Source organism: Pagrus pagrus, assembly GCF_965226575.1.
Source record: "Pagrus pagrus genome assembly, chromosome: 24".
Lineage (NCBI taxonomy): Eukaryota > Metazoa > Chordata > Actinopteri > Spariformes > Sparidae > Pagrus > Pagrus pagrus.
Window position 1 is genome coordinate 4,215,595 of NC_140206.1, and position 17,413 is coordinate 4,233,007.

The following is a 17,413-nucleotide window of genomic DNA, read 5'->3' on the forward strand; positions in this document are numbered from 1 at the left end:
GCTGTGCGGTACAAGAACTATATTGCCCTGAAAACTAGTTAATAATATCTGTATTGAGTGTTTAATAAAAAGTGAGTTAAGTTATAAGATAATAAGCGAGAATCACAAGATAGTAAGTCAAAGTACAAATGATTAGAAACTTATTAAGAGCCATAAAACAAAACCTCCACATATTCTGCCAACAGTCGTCCTGCACCGACTGAACAAACAGTCATTCATCCTTCACACTCTGCAGTCAGACTTCAGATTAATGCTCCTCTGCTCTCCTTGGCCGGTGTCACACTCTGAGCGAGGCGAAGCAGACGGAGAATAGAAGTCAGCACTTTTAAATCCGCTGATTCAAGCACTCTGCATGTCTGACTGTAACGATATATTCAGACCACAGACACCACTTCATGCAAAATAAAGAGGATGAGCCGGAGGTCTGAGGGAACATCGACCTTGGAGTGATATGTGGGAAAAGAGCTGAGAAACAAAAACACATCAAATCTTTTTGCTATTAGTTGATTTTAAAGGGGTTAATCCAGGAAAACCAATTACATATGTTATTTTTCATGATAATACAACTTTTATACATTCTTATATGATTTCTGCAGCACTTTCAGGTAATTTCCAACCCCTACAGGAGCTGTTTTCAACTTTGTTTTCCTCGCTCGATGGAAAATTTACAAATATAAAACCTCCATGGACCAAAAATGGATCATAGAAAGAGTCATAATCCACCATGTTTGTTTGCCTGACAGCTGTTTAGAGGAGGAGGAGGAGGAGGAGAAGAAGAAGAAGAGGAAGAGGAAGAAGAAAAAGAAAAAGAAGAAGAAAAGAAAGAAGAAGAGGAAGGGGAAGAAGAAGAAGCAGAAGAAGGTGAAGGAGGAGAAGGAGTAGTAGAAAAAGAAAAAGAAGAAGAAAAGAAGAGGAAGAAGAAGAAGGAGAAGAAGACGCAGAAGAAGAAGAAGAAGAAGAAAAGGAGAAGAAGAAGAAGAAGAAGAAAAGGAGGAGAAGAAGAAGAAGAAGAAGAAGAAGAAGAAAAGGAGAAGAAGAAAAAGAAGAAGAAGAAGAAGAGCAAGGGGAAGGGGAAGAGGAAGAAGAAGAAGAAGAGAAGGAGAAGAAGAAGAAAAAGAAGAGGAAGAAGAAGGAGAAGAAGATGCAGAAGAAGAAGAAAAGGAGAAGAAGAAGAAGAAGAAGCAGAAGAAGAAGAAGAAGAAGAAGAAAAGAAGAAGAAGAAAAGGAGAAGAAGAAGGAGAAGAAGAGAGGATGAAGAAGAAGAAGAAGAAAAGGAGAAGAAGAAGAAGAAGAAGAAAAGGAGGAGAAGAAGAAGAAGAAGAAGAAGAAGAAGAAAAGGAGAAGAAGAAAAAGAAGAAGAAGAAGAAGAGCAAGGGGAAGGGGAAGAGGAAGAAGAAGAAGAAGAGAAGGAGAAGAAGAAGAAAAAGAAGAGGAAGAAGAAGGAGAAGAAGATGCAGAAGAAGAAGAAAAGGAGAAGAAGAAGAAGAAGAAGCAGAAGAAGAAGAAGAAGAAGAAGAAAAGAAGAAGAAGAAAAGGAGAAGAAGAAGGAGAAGAAGAGAGGATGAAGAAGCACAGGAAGAAGAAAGAGAAGAAGAAGAAGAAGAAGAAGAAGAAGAAGAAGAAGAAGAAAAGGAGAAGAAGAAGAAGAATGAGAAGAAGAGAGGCTGAAGAAGAAGAAGAAGCAGTAGAAGAAGAAGAAGCAGAAGGAGAAGAAGAAGAAGAAGAAGAAGAAGAAGAACCATATTTATAAAAGTGTGGACTCAGCTGAAGGTTTCTAAAGCAGGACTTTTACTTGTAACGGAGTATTTAAAGTTACTCTGAGGTTCTCGTATCGTTACGTTACACTCGTTGTTTAAGTTACACTCTAATCGTTACGTTACTGACACCGTTTAAGTTACACTCTGATCGTTACGTCACTGATCTGAATCGTGTGAATATGATACCAGAGCCAGGAGCGGTGGCGGCGTCACAGCCGGAGTCCAGCCCCGACACAGGAGCACAGGAGCCGGGGAGGGGAGGCGCACCGAGGGGCTGTGCTGCTGGATCCGTCCAGCTGTGTGAGGACGGACAGATGTGGAGATGAACGTGTCTGAGTCGAGCAGAGCTTCATGTGAACACGCCTGGATCTGATCCCGGATCAGTTTGTGAGCTTTAATGGAGCAGAGAAGAGCTTTAACAGCGATGTGCTGCTGCTGCTGGATGCTCCTCAACTCCGGTGAGTCAACGACCTGTTTCATCTCTTAAACATCATGAACGTTGTTATCTCACAGTTTAAACACTTTAAAGTGTGTACACCTCCTGTAGGAACATCTAAAACTACAGTTTTATATCTTATTAACACTTATTTAAGAGCTTATTGGGGTGATTTCTTAATTAAATAGTGATTTTATAGTGAATTTATAGCATCATATATGAACTTAGTAGTAAATCATGGGTAATTATGTAAGTTTTTCAGTCTTTTATAACGTTTATATTGTCATATTAATATAATATAAGTTATAATATGAGTATAAATTCAGACAAAGTCTTATTCAATCCTTATTTTACCACCAAACTGTGGTTTTGTAGTGACTTTATAATTTTTACAAATTGACTTTGACACTTAAAAACATAAAAAGAAAAGAAAACATATTTTTATTGATTAAAGTAAAATAAAAAATATAATATAATAAAAATACATAAATAAAGGGACACCACTACATACACATTCACATATATACATGGACACTGGGCTTAAAAAGACAAACAGCATGAAATGAACTGTATTATCCATAATATAAAATTACAACAAGCATCTTTTTCCATGTAAAAGTTTCTATATTGACACGTCAGACAGCTGGACACACACATAAATCACAATATCATGATTAAAATGTCATAAACTGACATAAAACTCACTGCACGGCGGATTGTAAAGAAATAAAACATTATTCTATCGTTCATCTGATCAGCACAACAGACGAGCACGAGCCGGGAGGCTTTAAACAGAATAATTTGTTGTAATAACGTAACCAGAGTGTTTGTTTGGAGGAGAACGACTCACAAACTGCAGCGTAATCCGGCAGCATGTCATCTGTTTCCCCTCCACTGGCAGAGCCTCACCTGAAACAACATTTTGTCGGTTATAAATAGCCAATATAATCACAGAAACTGGCATTACGCGCGTTTGCGCATGCAGTTTGTGCTCTTGGCTCGCCGTTTTCCTGCTCTGGCTAATCCTAAATTGCTTGCTGGCGATGCCAAAGTGCTTGCCAGAGTTCAAAGCTGTGAGACAGAAGGGAAGGAGATGTTTCTGGTCCTAAACTGGGCCAGAGAAGAAGAAGAAGAAGAAGATATTTCACTGTTCATTTCACCTGCGAGACAAATCACACCTGACACAAAAGGTTGAGGTAAAGAGGTTTATTTCAAGCATGAAATTATGAGTCGGCTGAGTGATGACGACCGCAGCAAACACGGCTCTAAGTGTTGATTGTTAAGTTCAGTTATCCTGAATGATTCTGCTGCGTGATGTAAAATTAAATCAGAGGGCAGTAGATCTCAGTCTGGACCGGTGAGATTTCATGAGCTGTAAAGTTCAGGTAATTGATGCAGTATTTCTCTCAGCAGACGCTTTTTAAGCAGAAAGAAGCAAATTTTAGACGGAAAAGTGGAGGACAGCGCTTTAAAACCTTGGAAGGTGAAGAGACGTAGTAAATCAGAGACGGAGGGTTAAAAGACAACAATAAAAAAAAGAGGAAAGATTAAGAAAGATTTTTCCTTCTGGCTTGAACATAAAATTGGTAAAGTGCGTGAGAACAAAATAAAAACGTATAGATTAGATGGTAAAAATGTCCTTAATACAAACTTGGGATGCTTTCTTATTAAGATTCATAAATAGTAACTAAAACTTTAGGAATAAAATAAAATAAAGTAAAAGTTGGATCTTAGCTTAGCATAAAGTCTGATAGCGGGGGAAACAGCTAGCCTGCCTCTGTCCAAACGTAACAAAATCTAATACCAGCACCACTAAAGCAAACTAATTACCACATTTAATATCTCGCTTAATTGTTTAGTTGCCACAAACACGGCTGGACAACGTATCGACATCTTGTTAAAAACATCACGTGGTTTCACACTTAGAAATGTTGATGCTCAGTCTTGAACAGTGGTCTCTGGCTTGGCAGCCCTTTCACCGAGCTGTACCACCACAATCACCTCCCAGCACGACAGTCAGATCATAAACATGGTGGTGGTCTCTCCTCTCGGTGTCTTCCTCACAGTGCTGGCTGAAGACTGGACTCACACTGAGGACGATCTCTTCAGGAGTTTGTTCGGAGGCTACAGCAAGTGGACGCGTCCGGCGCGAAACGCCACCGACGTGGTTATCGTCAAGTTCGGCCTCTCTATCGCTCAGCTGATAGACGTGGTGGGAACACACACACACACACACACACACACACACAGTTGTATCCAAGAAACAAACCACAACGCTTAAAAAATTTAAGAATTTTCACTTTGTCTGGAGCATTTTCGATGAAGAACCCATCGTCACTTTCACATCTATTGTTGGTTTATTAGTTATCGTGCTGATGTGTAAATATCTAATAATAAGAGTGGATACAAAACAAAACATGCACACAAACAACACTCATGTGCTGTTTTTCTCGATTTCTGGCTCCGAACCAGGACGAGAAGAATCAGATGATGACGACCAACGTGTGGCTGAAACAGGTATGAAAGAAACGGACCCCTACAGGAATTATATAATCAACTAAAACTAAAATAAAAGAGATTTAGTAAACATTTTCTTTTGTCATAAAACTGTAAAACTGTGCAGGAATGGACCGACTACAAGCTGCAGTGGAGTCCCGCCGACTTCGACAACGTGACGTCCATCAGAGTTCCTTCTGAGCTCATCTGGGTGCCGGACATCGTCCTGTACAACAAGTAAACACACCACACGGTTGCACGTTTAACAGCAGTTTTATATAAATCCTCCTTTCAGGAAGTTTAAAGGTGCACGCCAAAGTGAAAAACAAGAGGATGTAAACAAAGTCTTGTTTCTGACACCTGAAAAGTTCTGTAGAAGAAAAGTTTATCGTCACTCTCTGGATATAAAATAAGTCTTTACATAAACACATCCAAGGACACACACACACACTGCACCGAAACAGCCCCGACTTTGAATTTCTGTAGGTGGAGGTGGAAATTATCTGTAGTGATCAATTACCTGCTTGATCCATAACATTGCGCTCATCAGCTGAAGAGCGTGTGAGGAGGGGAAGGTCACTTCTATGGAGCCAAACAGCTTGACGGTGCTGCAGCATTCCTGCATATTCCTGCATACCGCTCGCTAATACATGCAAATTATCCTGTTGAATAAATGACCCTGATTCTGTTGCGGCTTCACAGCCGTCTTGCATCATACAGCTTGAGTCTGGTTTCCTCCCCTCGAGGCCCCGAGGAAGTATTAATTCTGAAATTCGTCTGGATGGAGACGAAACTTTCTCCTCCTCCAGCGTTTGTTTAAACGAGCTTGCATCATGAATACAGTGTCGTTAGGACTCGGTGATCAATTATTAAACGTCGCCTGTGTAAATGGGAACAGCTCGGGGTTTATTGATTCACCTTTGAGACATAATGAGACGGAAACTTTAGAGCCTCTGTGAACAAAAACAACTTAAAAGATCTCTTTTTATCCAGATAACACCTCAGTGTTGGTTTCTTTCTCCTCAATTTTCAATATTTTCTCCGTTTTCCAGTGCGGACGGAGAGTTCGCCGTCACCCACATGACCAAGGCCCATCTGTTTCACACCGGTCGAATCCGCTGGGTGCCTCCCGCCATCTACAAGTCGTCCTGCTCCATCGACGTCACCTTCTTCCCTTTCGACCAGCAGAGCTGCAAGATGAAGTTCGGCTCGTGGACGTACGACCGCGCCAAGATCGACCTGGAGCCCTTCGAGACCACGGTGGACCTGAAGGTGGGAGCAGACGGACGGATGAGTCTTCCTCCGTTTCTTTTTTTGATTTGGTGCCAGTTTGTGCGAAGTTAAAGCCTTATCGACGCTTCACACGTGCTCTTTTTTTTAAAGGTTTTGTTTAGCAGAAGGATGCCAGCTGAACGTTACAGCTGCTTAACTTTTTAATTAACAGAATATTTCTGTGTTTTTTTTCACCACAGCATTAAACTAAGAAGAAAACAGAATGCATGGATTCACTTTAATTAAGATCGAAACACCTAATCAGGCTTTGATTTCTCAGGTTTAAAGGTCCCGTGTTGTAGAGAGTGAGATTTAAAAGTCTTCTTTGATTATAAAGTGAGAATAAACACGATATAAATACTGTGAATGGCTGAAAACAAATCTAATTTCTAGGATTACTGGGAGAGCGGCGAGTGGGCGATTGTCAACGCCGTGGGCACCTACAACACCAAGAAGTACGACTGCTGCCACGAGATCTACCCCGACATCACCTACTACTTCGTCATCCGTCGCCTCCCGCTGTTCTACACCATCAACCTCATCATCCCCTGCCTCCTCATCTCCTGCCTCACCGTCCTGGTCTTCTACCTCCCGTCGGACTGCGGCGAGAAGATCACGCTGTGCATCTCCGTGCTGCTGTCGCTCACCGTCTTCCTGCTGCTCATCACGGAGATCATCCCGTCCACGTCGCTGGTCATCCCTCTGATCGGGGAGTACCTGCTCTTCACCATGATCTTCGTCACGCTGTCCATCGTTATAACCGTGTTTGTGTTAAACGTCCACCACCGGTCGTCGGCGACCCACACCATGCCTCGATGGGTTCGGAGGCTGTTTCTGACTGCGGTGCCACGCTGGCTGTGCATGAAGCGTCCGGACCACGGCCTGAGGCCTGTAAGGTGCGTAACCAAAGAGGGCCTCCATGTTTTTTTATAGTTTGGACATGATGCACGTGTTCTTTACCTTAATTTTATTCCCTTAAAGCCAAAGATTTTAGTAAAGGTTCGACTCAAACTCTATTCCTCAGGTGCTTAGCGGAGACTGTGACTTGTAGTTGCCCCAGTAAACACACCACCCTCTTCCATTCTTGTTGTCCTGGAAAGCCCTGATAGGTGCTTATAACCGTCTTATTATCTGACACTGACTGGTTGTTGTCCCTGAACCCACTTTGTCGTCTCAGGCGGCGCCACCTGACTGATAAGCTCCTCCCTCTCCGGACTCCAGGCCCCTCCCACAGCAGCTCCACCTGGCTCACTCAGGAGTCTGACATCGACCTCCACGGCGGCCACCAGCTCGACTCTGTGGACGCCAGAGATGAGATCCACTACTGCGACCTTCACCGTTACCCAGACGCGGATCATCTGGGGAGGTTCGGGGTGAAGATAGACGGCCGGCTGAGAATTTCTTCCCTCTCTCCTCCTTCCCCTCGATTTCTCGGCTACACCCTCCTCCCACAGAGACAGTCCACGTTCAGCTTGGACTGGGACACCCCTCCCGTGGAGCATGGTTCGATCCAGAGCCCACCAGCCTCTCTTCTGTCTCCTGCGGTGGTGTCTGCCCTGGAGGGGGTGACCTACATCGCAGAGCATCTGAGAGCAGAGGATGCAGACTTCTCAGTGCGTGTTGAGGATCCTTATCATCCCGTCTGATGAAGTTTCAGCTGTTGTGCAGATGTGCAGACATTCACACTCTCCTCTTTTTATTGTCTCGACAGGTGAAGGAGGACTGGAAGTACGTCGCCATGGTCGTGGACCGGATCTTCCTGTGGATGTTCATTATCGTGTGTCTGCTGGGAACAGTCGGACTCTTCCTGCCGCCGTGGCTCTCTGGGATGTTGTAAAAACCAAATTGGATATTAAAGGAAATATTAAAACTATTGAATTATTAATAATAAGTAATTTATTCAGACAAGGTGAAAGTGAGAAGTGAGAAGTACACATATTTCTTATTTCAGATTCTAATTTCTCTCATTGTTGACCTGATTTTCTTTTATTTTGAAATTTGACAAATGTGAGAAAATATGACAAAAAGTCTGTAGAAGAAGGATCTGATGTTCTGGTCCTTGTTTTTATGAGTGAAGACGGACACTTGAGCACACAAGATGTGATCCAGTCATCAGTGAGGCCGAGAGAGCAAAGACTTCCTTAATATATAACTATTGAGGCCCTGATTGGCAAATTACGCTCAATGAAACTCGCTGTCAGTCAAAGATACGAGGACTCCTCTTTGCTCCTCTCTGTAACGTCGTCTTCATTAACATCAACGTGATGTATTCAGGTCAGCAGTGCAGCACTTCTCTCTATAGCAATCCTTTTAAGTTGTCATTAAAAGTAATTAAAGAGCTTGAAGCTAATTTTCAATTAACAGTTGAAGCATGCAGAAACACAATACTCGTCCCAATACAAGTTGTTTTCCTTTCAACTAATCTGTTGTTGTTGTTGTTGTTGTTACAGGTTATTTTTTCTCTCTTCTGGCTTCTTAAATATTGAAATAAAAGAAGAAATAATCACTTTTTGGTTGATTTCGTAATAATCCGTTGACATAACGTATGTAAAGTAGTAGACATGGCTTCGTTTTGAGAGGTTACAAGTTGCAGTTTCTCCCCACGAGACCTTTTATGTGGCCTGTGGATTATCTGAAACATTCAGAGTTGTAACTCTTCAGCGCAGCAGATAAACAAATTTTCCACTCAGCCTGATGGTATCGTATGGAGGAGCGGCCTTCAAGGCAAAAAGACAATAATTAAATGATAAAAAGACAAATGAGGTTGTGAAATTTGACAATGAAAAGTCAAAAAAGCTAAAATTTAAATGTATAATTGAATATAATAAAAATCAAGACAATCTGTGGTTAGAAACATCGAGAAATAAGTGAGAACATCTTTTGTTTGGGATATTTAGTTGAACCAGCCCTTTAAACTGCATTAACAACAGTTCATATTGTCACCAGCAGGGTGCTGCAGAGGGACAGTAATAAACTGATGGTTTCACACCATGTGCTTTTGTCATACACTTGATTTTTAAGTGTTTATTAACATTATTTATTCATTTGTTTGTTCTATAATTTAAATTATTGACATTTAACATTTATATTACTGTATAATGTTGTTACATTAGACACAAGTAGAAACACTTGAAGTCAACTTCTACCACCAGGCAAGACAAATGTATTTAAGAGCGTATTTCATATTTCAACCCAAATATGGAAGTCAATATTAAATAAATAAATAAATAAATATGCCCATAAAATAAATAAACATGTCATTATGAAATAAACGCACCCTGAAATAAATAAAAGTTGTCCTTTGAAAAATGTTTTGAAACACTAATAGATTTAAGAGTTTATTGACCTACTCTTTATTTGCTCATTTATATATTCAGATTTAAGTTTGACAAAATGTTTATTGTTTGTTTGTTTGTTTGATATCAACTAAAATGGCATCCGCTACCCAAAATGCTTTTGGCAAAATCACAAATAAAAGAAATACCAAAAACAATCAAAGCAAGCAAACAACAACACACAGAACAAGACTTTAAAACAAACCAAATTCAAAAAATTAAATATAATACTGATTATGATATGAATTGTTTTATGCTCACAATGAAGCAACACAACATATAAACTTTATAATAATAAAGAAAAGTCAATAAAAACAGGGTTTATGTTTCCTGACTTGACGATTAAACACATTTTATTCTGGTCTCAGTCGAGAAAACATCCATCAAATCAGTTTCCATCCGATGGAAGTTTAAAATTTGGATTATATGGATTTTTAGCCGACGGCTCTTGGGTTGGTTATGTTGTTTTTGACTCGGACACAAATAATTCAACAACAACTTTATCAATTGCCGTGAAATTGTGTATAGATCCATGGAGCCCCACGTCTAATTAATCTGCTGATCAGCTGCCTTTATCTTCTCTGACACGGCTCCCTCAACATTTGTGCAAAGTCACAAGTATTAGTGTGCTAACAGGCTGAACTTGAATGCACATGGCATGTTAGCGTTGTCATTGTGAGGGCCTTAGCATGCTATAACGGTAGCATTTAGCTCAAAGCAGTGCTATACAGAGGTGATGTCCCTCCCCTCCCAGTGGACCACCTTGGGACCTTATTCAGACAAAATCTGTGCAGTAGTTTATGTTTACGTTGTTGTTTTTTTGCATTTTAAAACAAGTCCCCATCTACTTCAGCTTTTTAGCAGAACGCTGTGACGCTGTTTTGCTGTGAAGCTTGAGAAATGTTTTGTGGACTACAAAAACTCCACCTGACCTTCATGAGGTTGAGGAGATAATGACCGAGCATATTGATTTAACATCAGAACTTAAGTTATCACGGACGGGCCGACAGTAGAGTCTGTCTGAACCAGGCCAACCGTCCAAAACTGCCTACAGCAAAGTGCCGTTACGTGCACCGTGCCGGCGCCTGCTGCCTGACTTTGACACTGTTGCCGGTTGATTCAGAGCGTGATTTCCTGTGCGATCAACTGACTGTAAAGCCCAAATGATCACCTGACACAACGCTGAAGAATAACACGATTCAAGCAGGACTAACCTCAGGAAGTCATACTCTTATTTCAATTTGACATGCTTCTGCAAATGACACTTTTTGTCAGGAAGATTTTCTGGGCATGGCAGCCGAGGGTCTAGACAACAAGGGGACGCTTGGAAAGATTTTATACCGGGGTTGTCCCAACTTTGCCTGGAGGAACTATAAAATAAAACTATAATGCTTAGAACTATATATATATATATATATATATATATATATATATATATATATATATGAAGCTGCTATTTGTTTATGAGAACAACAAGACAACCCAGTAATATTGTGCCACCACAGTTTGGGCAGCAACTGCAGCCTTTGAAGTACACAAAACAGACATTTGTAGTTAACATGCCTTTTATTTGAGTCCTCCGGTCAGAAATGTACTTTTCTTCTTGTTCCTACAGTCGAATAGTTGAGCTTCACTGTGTAGAATAATGCTAGGCTAAGTAGAGAAGGAAAACAGGAACGTCTGTACTAATTTTCATGGCATCCATCCAGTTGTTGATAAGATATTTCTGTGGTGGAGCTCGACTGTGATCATCACTGAATCCAGACTCTTTCCAGTGTACCAGGGTTGTGTTTGTTGTTGCTGTCGTAACATATTAAACCCTAAATCTTTAACATCTGAAATGACAGCACAAACAGTCTCTCACTGTGTAAACTGGCAAGGCAAAATATGAATTTGTGGAACTTATTAGAGTGTGAAATGCCTCTATAGTTGGCTTTCTGGGATATTAAAACTGACAAACTACTTTTTTGTTACCCATTTATTTATTGATTTCTCTGAAAGATAAGTTCTTGGGTCCAAACACTCAACCCCAAACTTATGACTCTGCCCTCATCCAACCTTATGATTCATCTTGTCTCTGATATCACAACTGGAGATCTCGAGGACCAAAGCCTTAACTTCAGTGAAAGAAAGGCGTCTTTATCAAACATAAAACAGGAAAATTCACAATCTACCCTTCAAAGATGAGGTCAAGCTAGAGTCCAAATCAAGTCTCAATCTTTGAGTTAGTCCTGGTCAAGTTTCAAGTCTTTGAGCTAAAGTCCAAGCTAAGTCTCAATTCTCTGAGCTAGAATACAGGTCAAGTTATTGAGTATCAAAACCAAGTGTGAAATCAGCAGAGAATTTCTGAGTTTTGGTTGATTTTGGTCAAAACAAATGATTCATTGTTCACCAGGACGTTATGTATAATAACTTGTATAAAGTTCTAGGAATCGTCTAGTGAAAGGCTCAGAACCAGGTTTCCAAGAAGAATAATAGCTTAATTTCACAGCCTGAGGGATGGTATTTGAAGATTGCTAGAGTGCACAATATCCAGTTTTGCTAACTGAAAGGATAGCATTATGTTATGTCCCCATTTCCACTGTGGCCTGTGATTTTAAAAGCGGCTGAAGGTCAGGTGTCACATCTGTAAGCAAGAGTCCAAGTCAAGTCTAAAGTCTGTAACGGTCAAGTCCAAGTTAAGTCTCCAGTCTCTAAGCAAGAGTCCAAGGAAAGTCTCAAGTTCTTGAGGGTTGGGGCCAAGTCAAGTCTTAACTCTTTGACCTGGAGCCTCAAGAATCTGTGCTTGGGTCAATCTAGTTTCAAGTCTCTGAGTGAAGAGTCCAATTGAAGTCTCAAATCTTTGAGCTTAAGTGCAAGCTACATCTCAAGTTTATGAACTAGAGTACAAGTCTAGTCTCAAGTCTCTAGTTCAGAGAGCTGAGACTTGACTTGGACTCTCGCTCAGAGTACAGGTCAAGTCTCAAATCTCTGAGGGTGAGTCCAAGTCAAGTCTCAAGTCTTTGAGTTAGTCCAAGTCAAGTTTCAAGTATTTGAGCTAAAGTCCAAGCTAAGTCTCATGCTTTTGAGCTGGAGTACAAGTCAAGTCTCAAGTCTTTGAGTTAGTCCAGGTCAAGTCTTTGAGCTAGGGTCCAGGTCAAGTCCAAAGTCTTTAAGGGTCAATTCAAAGTCAGTTCTCAAGTGTCTGAGTTTGGATCCAAGTCAAGGAAAACAAATAAATAAGAAACAGATCGTTCATGAGTCTCAAATCTCCAGTCTGAGTTGTTTGTATGAAGTTTTTTTTAACACAGTTTCTCTTAGCAGGCTAAATTCACTGCAGAGTGATAAGAAAGATAATGGCTCAGACACAGGAACTATTGTGGATTTCGTTGTGCAACGGTGTTTTATTTCTTATGAATTAAACTTTCCATTGGGTTTGTCTCAATGATACTTGGTGGATAATACTAATTTCTCTTGGAACACACTTACCTAACTCCAACCACCCCCAGTCTCAGCCCGACCAGGACTATTTCCATTTCTATACCAAACTCGACCCATTTAAAGCTTTCATATAACCATCTCTTCTTATACGCGTGATTAGCTGGTGGCTGTCAGAAGTGGACAGTCCTAACTCCTCTTCCTGATCGATGGTGGAACATTTTGTTTTATCACCACTGTGAGCGTTTATAGTTAAAAACTTGCGTCTCCTGCTTCAGGGCTAACAAGTGACTGAATGATCACCCATTTAATGACCCAATTACTACACTGATTAAATGCCTTGTCTCATTTATCTATAAATATCTAGAAAAACAGATTACGCAAGCAGGGAACACAGAATCCTTTACAAAGAAAATAGGTATACTTAAAGTTAATTTATCAAGTAAACATAATTATGGTTCAAGTATATTTACACAAATCAAAGAGGTCATATTATGTTTTTTGGGTTTTTGCTTTTCCTTTATTTACTCTCTCCAACGCTGCTCCTGCACTGCCTGAAACGCCTGGTTTGGAGTCGAACCTTTACTTCTGTAACTTATGCGCATCACGATGTAACAGGTGTTATATAAATATATATATATTTCTATATATATTATCAAATATATGTGGCTGTACTGCTGTTGTAACAAAGTGTACCCACAGTAAAATACTCAGATTTTTATTATTATTTATTATTTTTTATACTTTTTTATACTTTTTTATACTAATTGTACTTTTGAGTAGATTTACAGTAAGTAAACTCATATATTATTTATTTATTTATTTCGGCATGTTATTAGACAGTCATCATCACACATCATCTTAGTTAAAAATCAGGTAGTACACATGGCCGAAAGGGAAAGCGGGAGAAGCAGATGCTTATCTAGTCCCGCCCCCGTTGCCCACAGAATACATTATTTCCACAAGTTATATTTCTTTTGTATTTTGACGTACATGTTACAGCAGCATGCAGTGAACAGAGCTGCAGTCCAGCTCTAGACAGTCAACAGACTACGTGTGTGTCTGCACAGTGTCTATATTGGTCCATCATGAGTGAATTATTCAGTGCCAAATACACTAAGCCTTTTCTGTATTCTTGTTAGTTTAAAGTAAGTATACTTAAGGATAACTTAAGTATATATCTGATATAAGTACATAAAAATGAACTGTTAGTTTTATTAAACTATGCTAATAGCACATTAGCTACAATTTTCCAGCTAATATAGAGATGGTAGTTTGTTTATTGTCATACACACAGAAATATAAAGACACACACACACACATACACCAGTTTTTGTCTCAATGAAACTAGTTTAATATGCACATCATAACAGTTTTAAGTTAATAACAGATTCAATTAAACATTTTCTTTTCTTCTACCTTCTATGTTACATTTGTACTTTCCCTGAGAGGTGAGTTACAAAAGGGATTATAAAAGCACATAAAACGTGAACAGAACTGCTGTTCTTATTTAGCGTAAAGCATTTCTTGTCTTCTAGCGTACATTGAGCTGAGAGAAAACACAGCATCAGTGAGGGCGGTGGGGAGATAAGGGAAGAGCTTGAAGAAAAACATGTCCGTCATAGACACCAGCAGGTATCTGTATTTAGGCTGAGCGGACGTGACGGCGTGCATCATGGCGTCGACAACCACGTCGGGGTTCTTGAATCCCGTCCTGCACGACGACGTGAAGTACTCGTTGGCTAGCTCGACGTACTGTCGGTTGAAAACTTTCTTTCTTTCCTCGTCTAATTTCTCCCAAATGTCAAAACCTGTTTTTATCCTCAGGATGTTGGTGGCTCGGCCGAAGTTACCGGGCTGGATGATGCTGACCTGAAAGTGGAAAAGCAAGAAAGTGTCATTTGACTGACAGAAAGCAGAGCCTGACATACTGCTGCACTACACACCTAATTGCACAGTGTAATGTTAATTTTATACTGAATGAGCGCCATTAATTGAAAAATAAGCCTGCGAGCTCAGAATTTGTTTGACCTCCTGCCACAGACTTCCTCACAATGTAACGCCTTATGCATCGGAGTGTCACAGGATTTGTTCGTGGTGTGTGCGATGTCGCGGTACCTTCACACCAAAGCTGGCCATCTCAACTCTCAGGCAGTCTGCAAACGCCTCCAGTCCTCTCTTTGACACACTGTATGCTCCCATGTTCAGGCAGTTAAAGAAGGAAAAGATGCTCGACATGTAAACCATGCGACCTGTGGCGGGAAACAACATCCATTTATACACCGACATCACTGCAGTATAAGAACGGGAGGTAACGGTGAAATGGGGCTGAATTTTGAGCTGACCTTTGGCGGCACGAACCAAAGGTAGGAAGGCGATAGAGGTCCTGATGGAGCCGAACAGGTTGATGTCGACCATGTGGCGGAAATCTTTAATAGTGCTCCATTCGATCTCGGCCCAGTCGGAAATTCCAGCGTTGTTTACGACCGCCCACAGGCCTGGCAACACCAACACACAGTTATGTTTGAATAAACAGACATGCAACCATGATTAAATAATTAAATTTGTGTCTGATGTAATCATCTTGTGTCATGAAGCTTCAGGATACAAACTACATGGCAATAAACTCTTTGAAGACTCTATTCAAAGCAAATCCGCAAAACAAATTACAGTCAAAATAATGTGTTTGAGTGTAAATTTGAGTCACAATATTAACTGTCTGAAAACCGCCAGGAAAAAAGGTAAGTTACATAAAAATACTAATGGTAAGTAAAATTTATAAGATTGTAAATCAAAATTAAGAAAAAAGTCTCAAATTTGCAGTTACTTACTCTCTGTCTTAGTTTCTCAATATCAATACTTAGTATCATTTTAGTTTTAATGCCAATTATTTATGGAAGTCCATAACCGCCAGTGAAAAAGTAACGAAAAAGGGTAAGTTAAATATAAATATACTAATGGTAAGTAAAGCTTATGAGATTGTCATAACTCTGAGATTGTAAATCAAAATTATGAAAAAATCTAGATAATAAGCTACTTACTTACTTTCTCTTAGTTTCTCAAATGTGCTACTTAGCATCGTTTAGACAAAAAAAGGTAAGTTAAATAGAAAATAGTAATGTTATGTAATAAGACATTTATGTGGAGGACCGTTTCCAAGGTTTAGAAATAACAAAAACAAAGTTACTAATAAGACAACGTGAGTTGGTAAATCAACATTAAGAGATAAAATGTTGACTTTCTATCTCAAAATTAGGATTTAGTTTATAAATGTTATGGAAGGATGAAAAGTTAGGAATATTAAAATTGGTTAGATAGATCTACAACATTTTACTTAACTTAATTTGGAAATTTAAGATAAGACAAGATTTTTTTTGGTCAAAATGATGAGATCAAGTCATAATTATGAAATTATACAGTGAAAAACAATTAAAAAACAAACCAAAATATAAACTGCAAGTTGCTTCACAATAACATTAAGAAGTAATATCATAACTTATTTCAAACATTTCATGTTAAAGCTGACTGTGAGAAACATTGGGTCATTTTTTACAGCGTGCTAAACTCTCACCTTTCTCTGGCAGGCTCTCCTGGACAATCTTCTTAGCCTGCTGAACGTCTTCATCGTTGGTGACGTCCAGCTTGAGGATTTTCAGATTACTGGAAGACTGTCTGACCAGGCTCTGGGCGCCGGCTGCTTCTGGAAACAAACACCCAGCGAAGACCACAAACCCTTTGTGGTCCAAACATCGAGCCAGCTGGTGTCCGAAGCCGCTGTCGCAGCCCGTTATCAGCACGGCGTAGCCGTAACCGTCCGGCACATGGCTGCAGCCGTGGCGGGAAACCAGCTTGGCGAGGGCGAGGATCAGCAAGGCAGAGATGGAGACGATGCCGATGATTTGGCCGATGAGGAAAGTCGTGGACATGCTGGCGAAGCGTCTGTGAACCACAGTGTCCGAGGACTGTCGACAAGTGCTGCAGACTGCAACATATAAGCCTGTTCACAACATGGCAGCAGCTCATTGTGAGGGCGGTTTGTTTTTCCTTGAGACGTGTGAGGGTTACTTTCAATTTGTTCAGGTTTTCATGTGACGGGAAAAACATCAGCTGTCTTTTCTCCTAACTGGAAATGTTGGGCCAAAACTTCCCTGGAAATTATTTTGATGGGGAAAACCCAGCGTGAACACGCCTCCAGCTGTTTCTTTTTTAAGAAAACTGATTTTTAGAATGATTTCAGTTTGACCCAAAAATTATAAAAGAGTCGCTCCAAAAATAACTAATTAACAAGCAGGGAACCGGAGAGCAGGGAAACATCAACACGTTAGCAACACTGACACAGTCTGTTAACGGCCATCTTATTTATACATTTATTACATTTAAAGTCTGCTAATTTATTTTAAATCTTAACTTTAATAAAAAGTCAGAATTAGTAGATTGAGCGGTCAAAAATGAAGACTTTTGTTACTTCACAGATCAGATACTCACTGTTCGTCTCTCATCACCCACTGGAGCTCAAGCTGGAGGTCATCAGAACCTTAAACCACCGGGCCGAGACCGAGAATTACATCAGCGGAGCACTTAAAACCTGTGGCTACCCAAACTGGACCTTTGTCAGAACCTCTAAAACCTCCCCAGACAGCTTAACAACCATTCACACCTGGCGCTCACCTAGCACTAGTAACACATATGAAGGTCGGGTT

General features: G+C 40.2%; 2 protein-coding genes across 3 annotated transcripts; one reads left to right on the forward strand and one right to left on the reverse strand.

Annotated features, from left to right (window-relative positions):
* The first annotated feature begins 1,717 nt into the window (after window positions 1-1,717).
* Window positions 1,718-8,444, forward strand: LOC311253056 (neuronal acetylcholine receptor subunit alpha-2-like). Its single transcript, XM_084346775.1, has 8 exons — window positions 1,718-2,215; window positions 4,260-4,405; window positions 4,666-4,710; window positions 4,817-4,926; window positions 5,742-5,961; window positions 6,355-6,857; window positions 7,139-7,574; window positions 7,673-8,444. Exons 1-8 carry the CDS (start codon window positions 2,155-2,157, stop codon window positions 7,796-7,798), a joined length of 1,647 nt encoding a protein of 548 aa, XP_084202901.1. The 5' UTR covers window positions 1,718-2,154; the 3' UTR covers window positions 7,799-8,444.
* Window positions 8,445-14,043: 5,599 nt separating this feature from the next.
* Window positions 14,044-17,399, reverse strand: LOC311253244 (D-beta-hydroxybutyrate dehydrogenase, mitochondrial). 2 transcript variants are annotated; one of them, XM_084347068.1, is made up of 5 exons: window positions 17,199-17,399; window positions 16,285-16,710; window positions 15,059-15,211; window positions 14,832-14,965; window positions 14,044-14,585 (listed from the first exon to the last, which is right to left on the reverse strand). In XM_084347068.1, exons 2-5 carry the CDS (start codon window positions 16,637-16,639, stop codon window positions 14,220-14,222), a joined length of 1,008 nt encoding a protein of 335 aa, XP_084203194.1. In that variant the 5' UTR covers window positions 16,640-16,710; window positions 17,199-17,399; the 3' UTR covers window positions 14,044-14,219. The 2 variants fall into 2 exon arrangements, with proteins under 2 accessions (XP_084203194.1, XP_084203193.1); XM_084347067.1 differs by having other exon boundaries at window positions 16,285-16,695; window positions 17,199-17,398.
* Window positions 17,400-17,413: the final 14 nt, after the last annotated feature.

What these genes read in the sequence shown, in the direction of transcription:
- LOC311253244 (XM_084347068.1), bottom strand. Translation starts at nt 16,639, where the DNA reads ATGTCCACGACTTTCCTCATCGGCCAAATCATCGGCATCGTCTCCATC. An exon ending in GGAGAGCCTGCCAGAGAAAG is followed by an intron (nt 15,212 to 16,284) that starts GTGAGAGTTTAG and finishes TGGTGTTGCCAG; the next exon opens with GCCTGTGGGCGGTCGTAAAC. An exon ending in TGGCCAGCTTTGGTGTGAAG is followed by an intron (nt 14,586 to 14,831) that starts GTACCGCGACAT and finishes TTCCACTTTCAG; the next exon opens with GTCAGCATCATCCAGCCCGG.
- LOC311253056 (XM_084346775.1), top strand. Translation starts at nt 2,155, where the DNA reads ATGGAGCAGAGAAGAGCTTTAACAGCGATGTGCTGCTGCTGCTGGATG. An exon ending in CCAACGTGTGGCTGAAACAG is followed by an intron (nt 4,711 to 4,816) that starts GTATGAAAGAAA and finishes AAAACTGTGCAG; the next exon opens with GAATGGACCGACTACAAGCT. An exon ending in AGACCACGGTGGACCTGAAG is followed by an intron (nt 5,962 to 6,354) that starts GTGGGAGCAGAC and finishes TCTAATTTCTAG; the next exon opens with GATTACTGGGAGAGCGGCGA.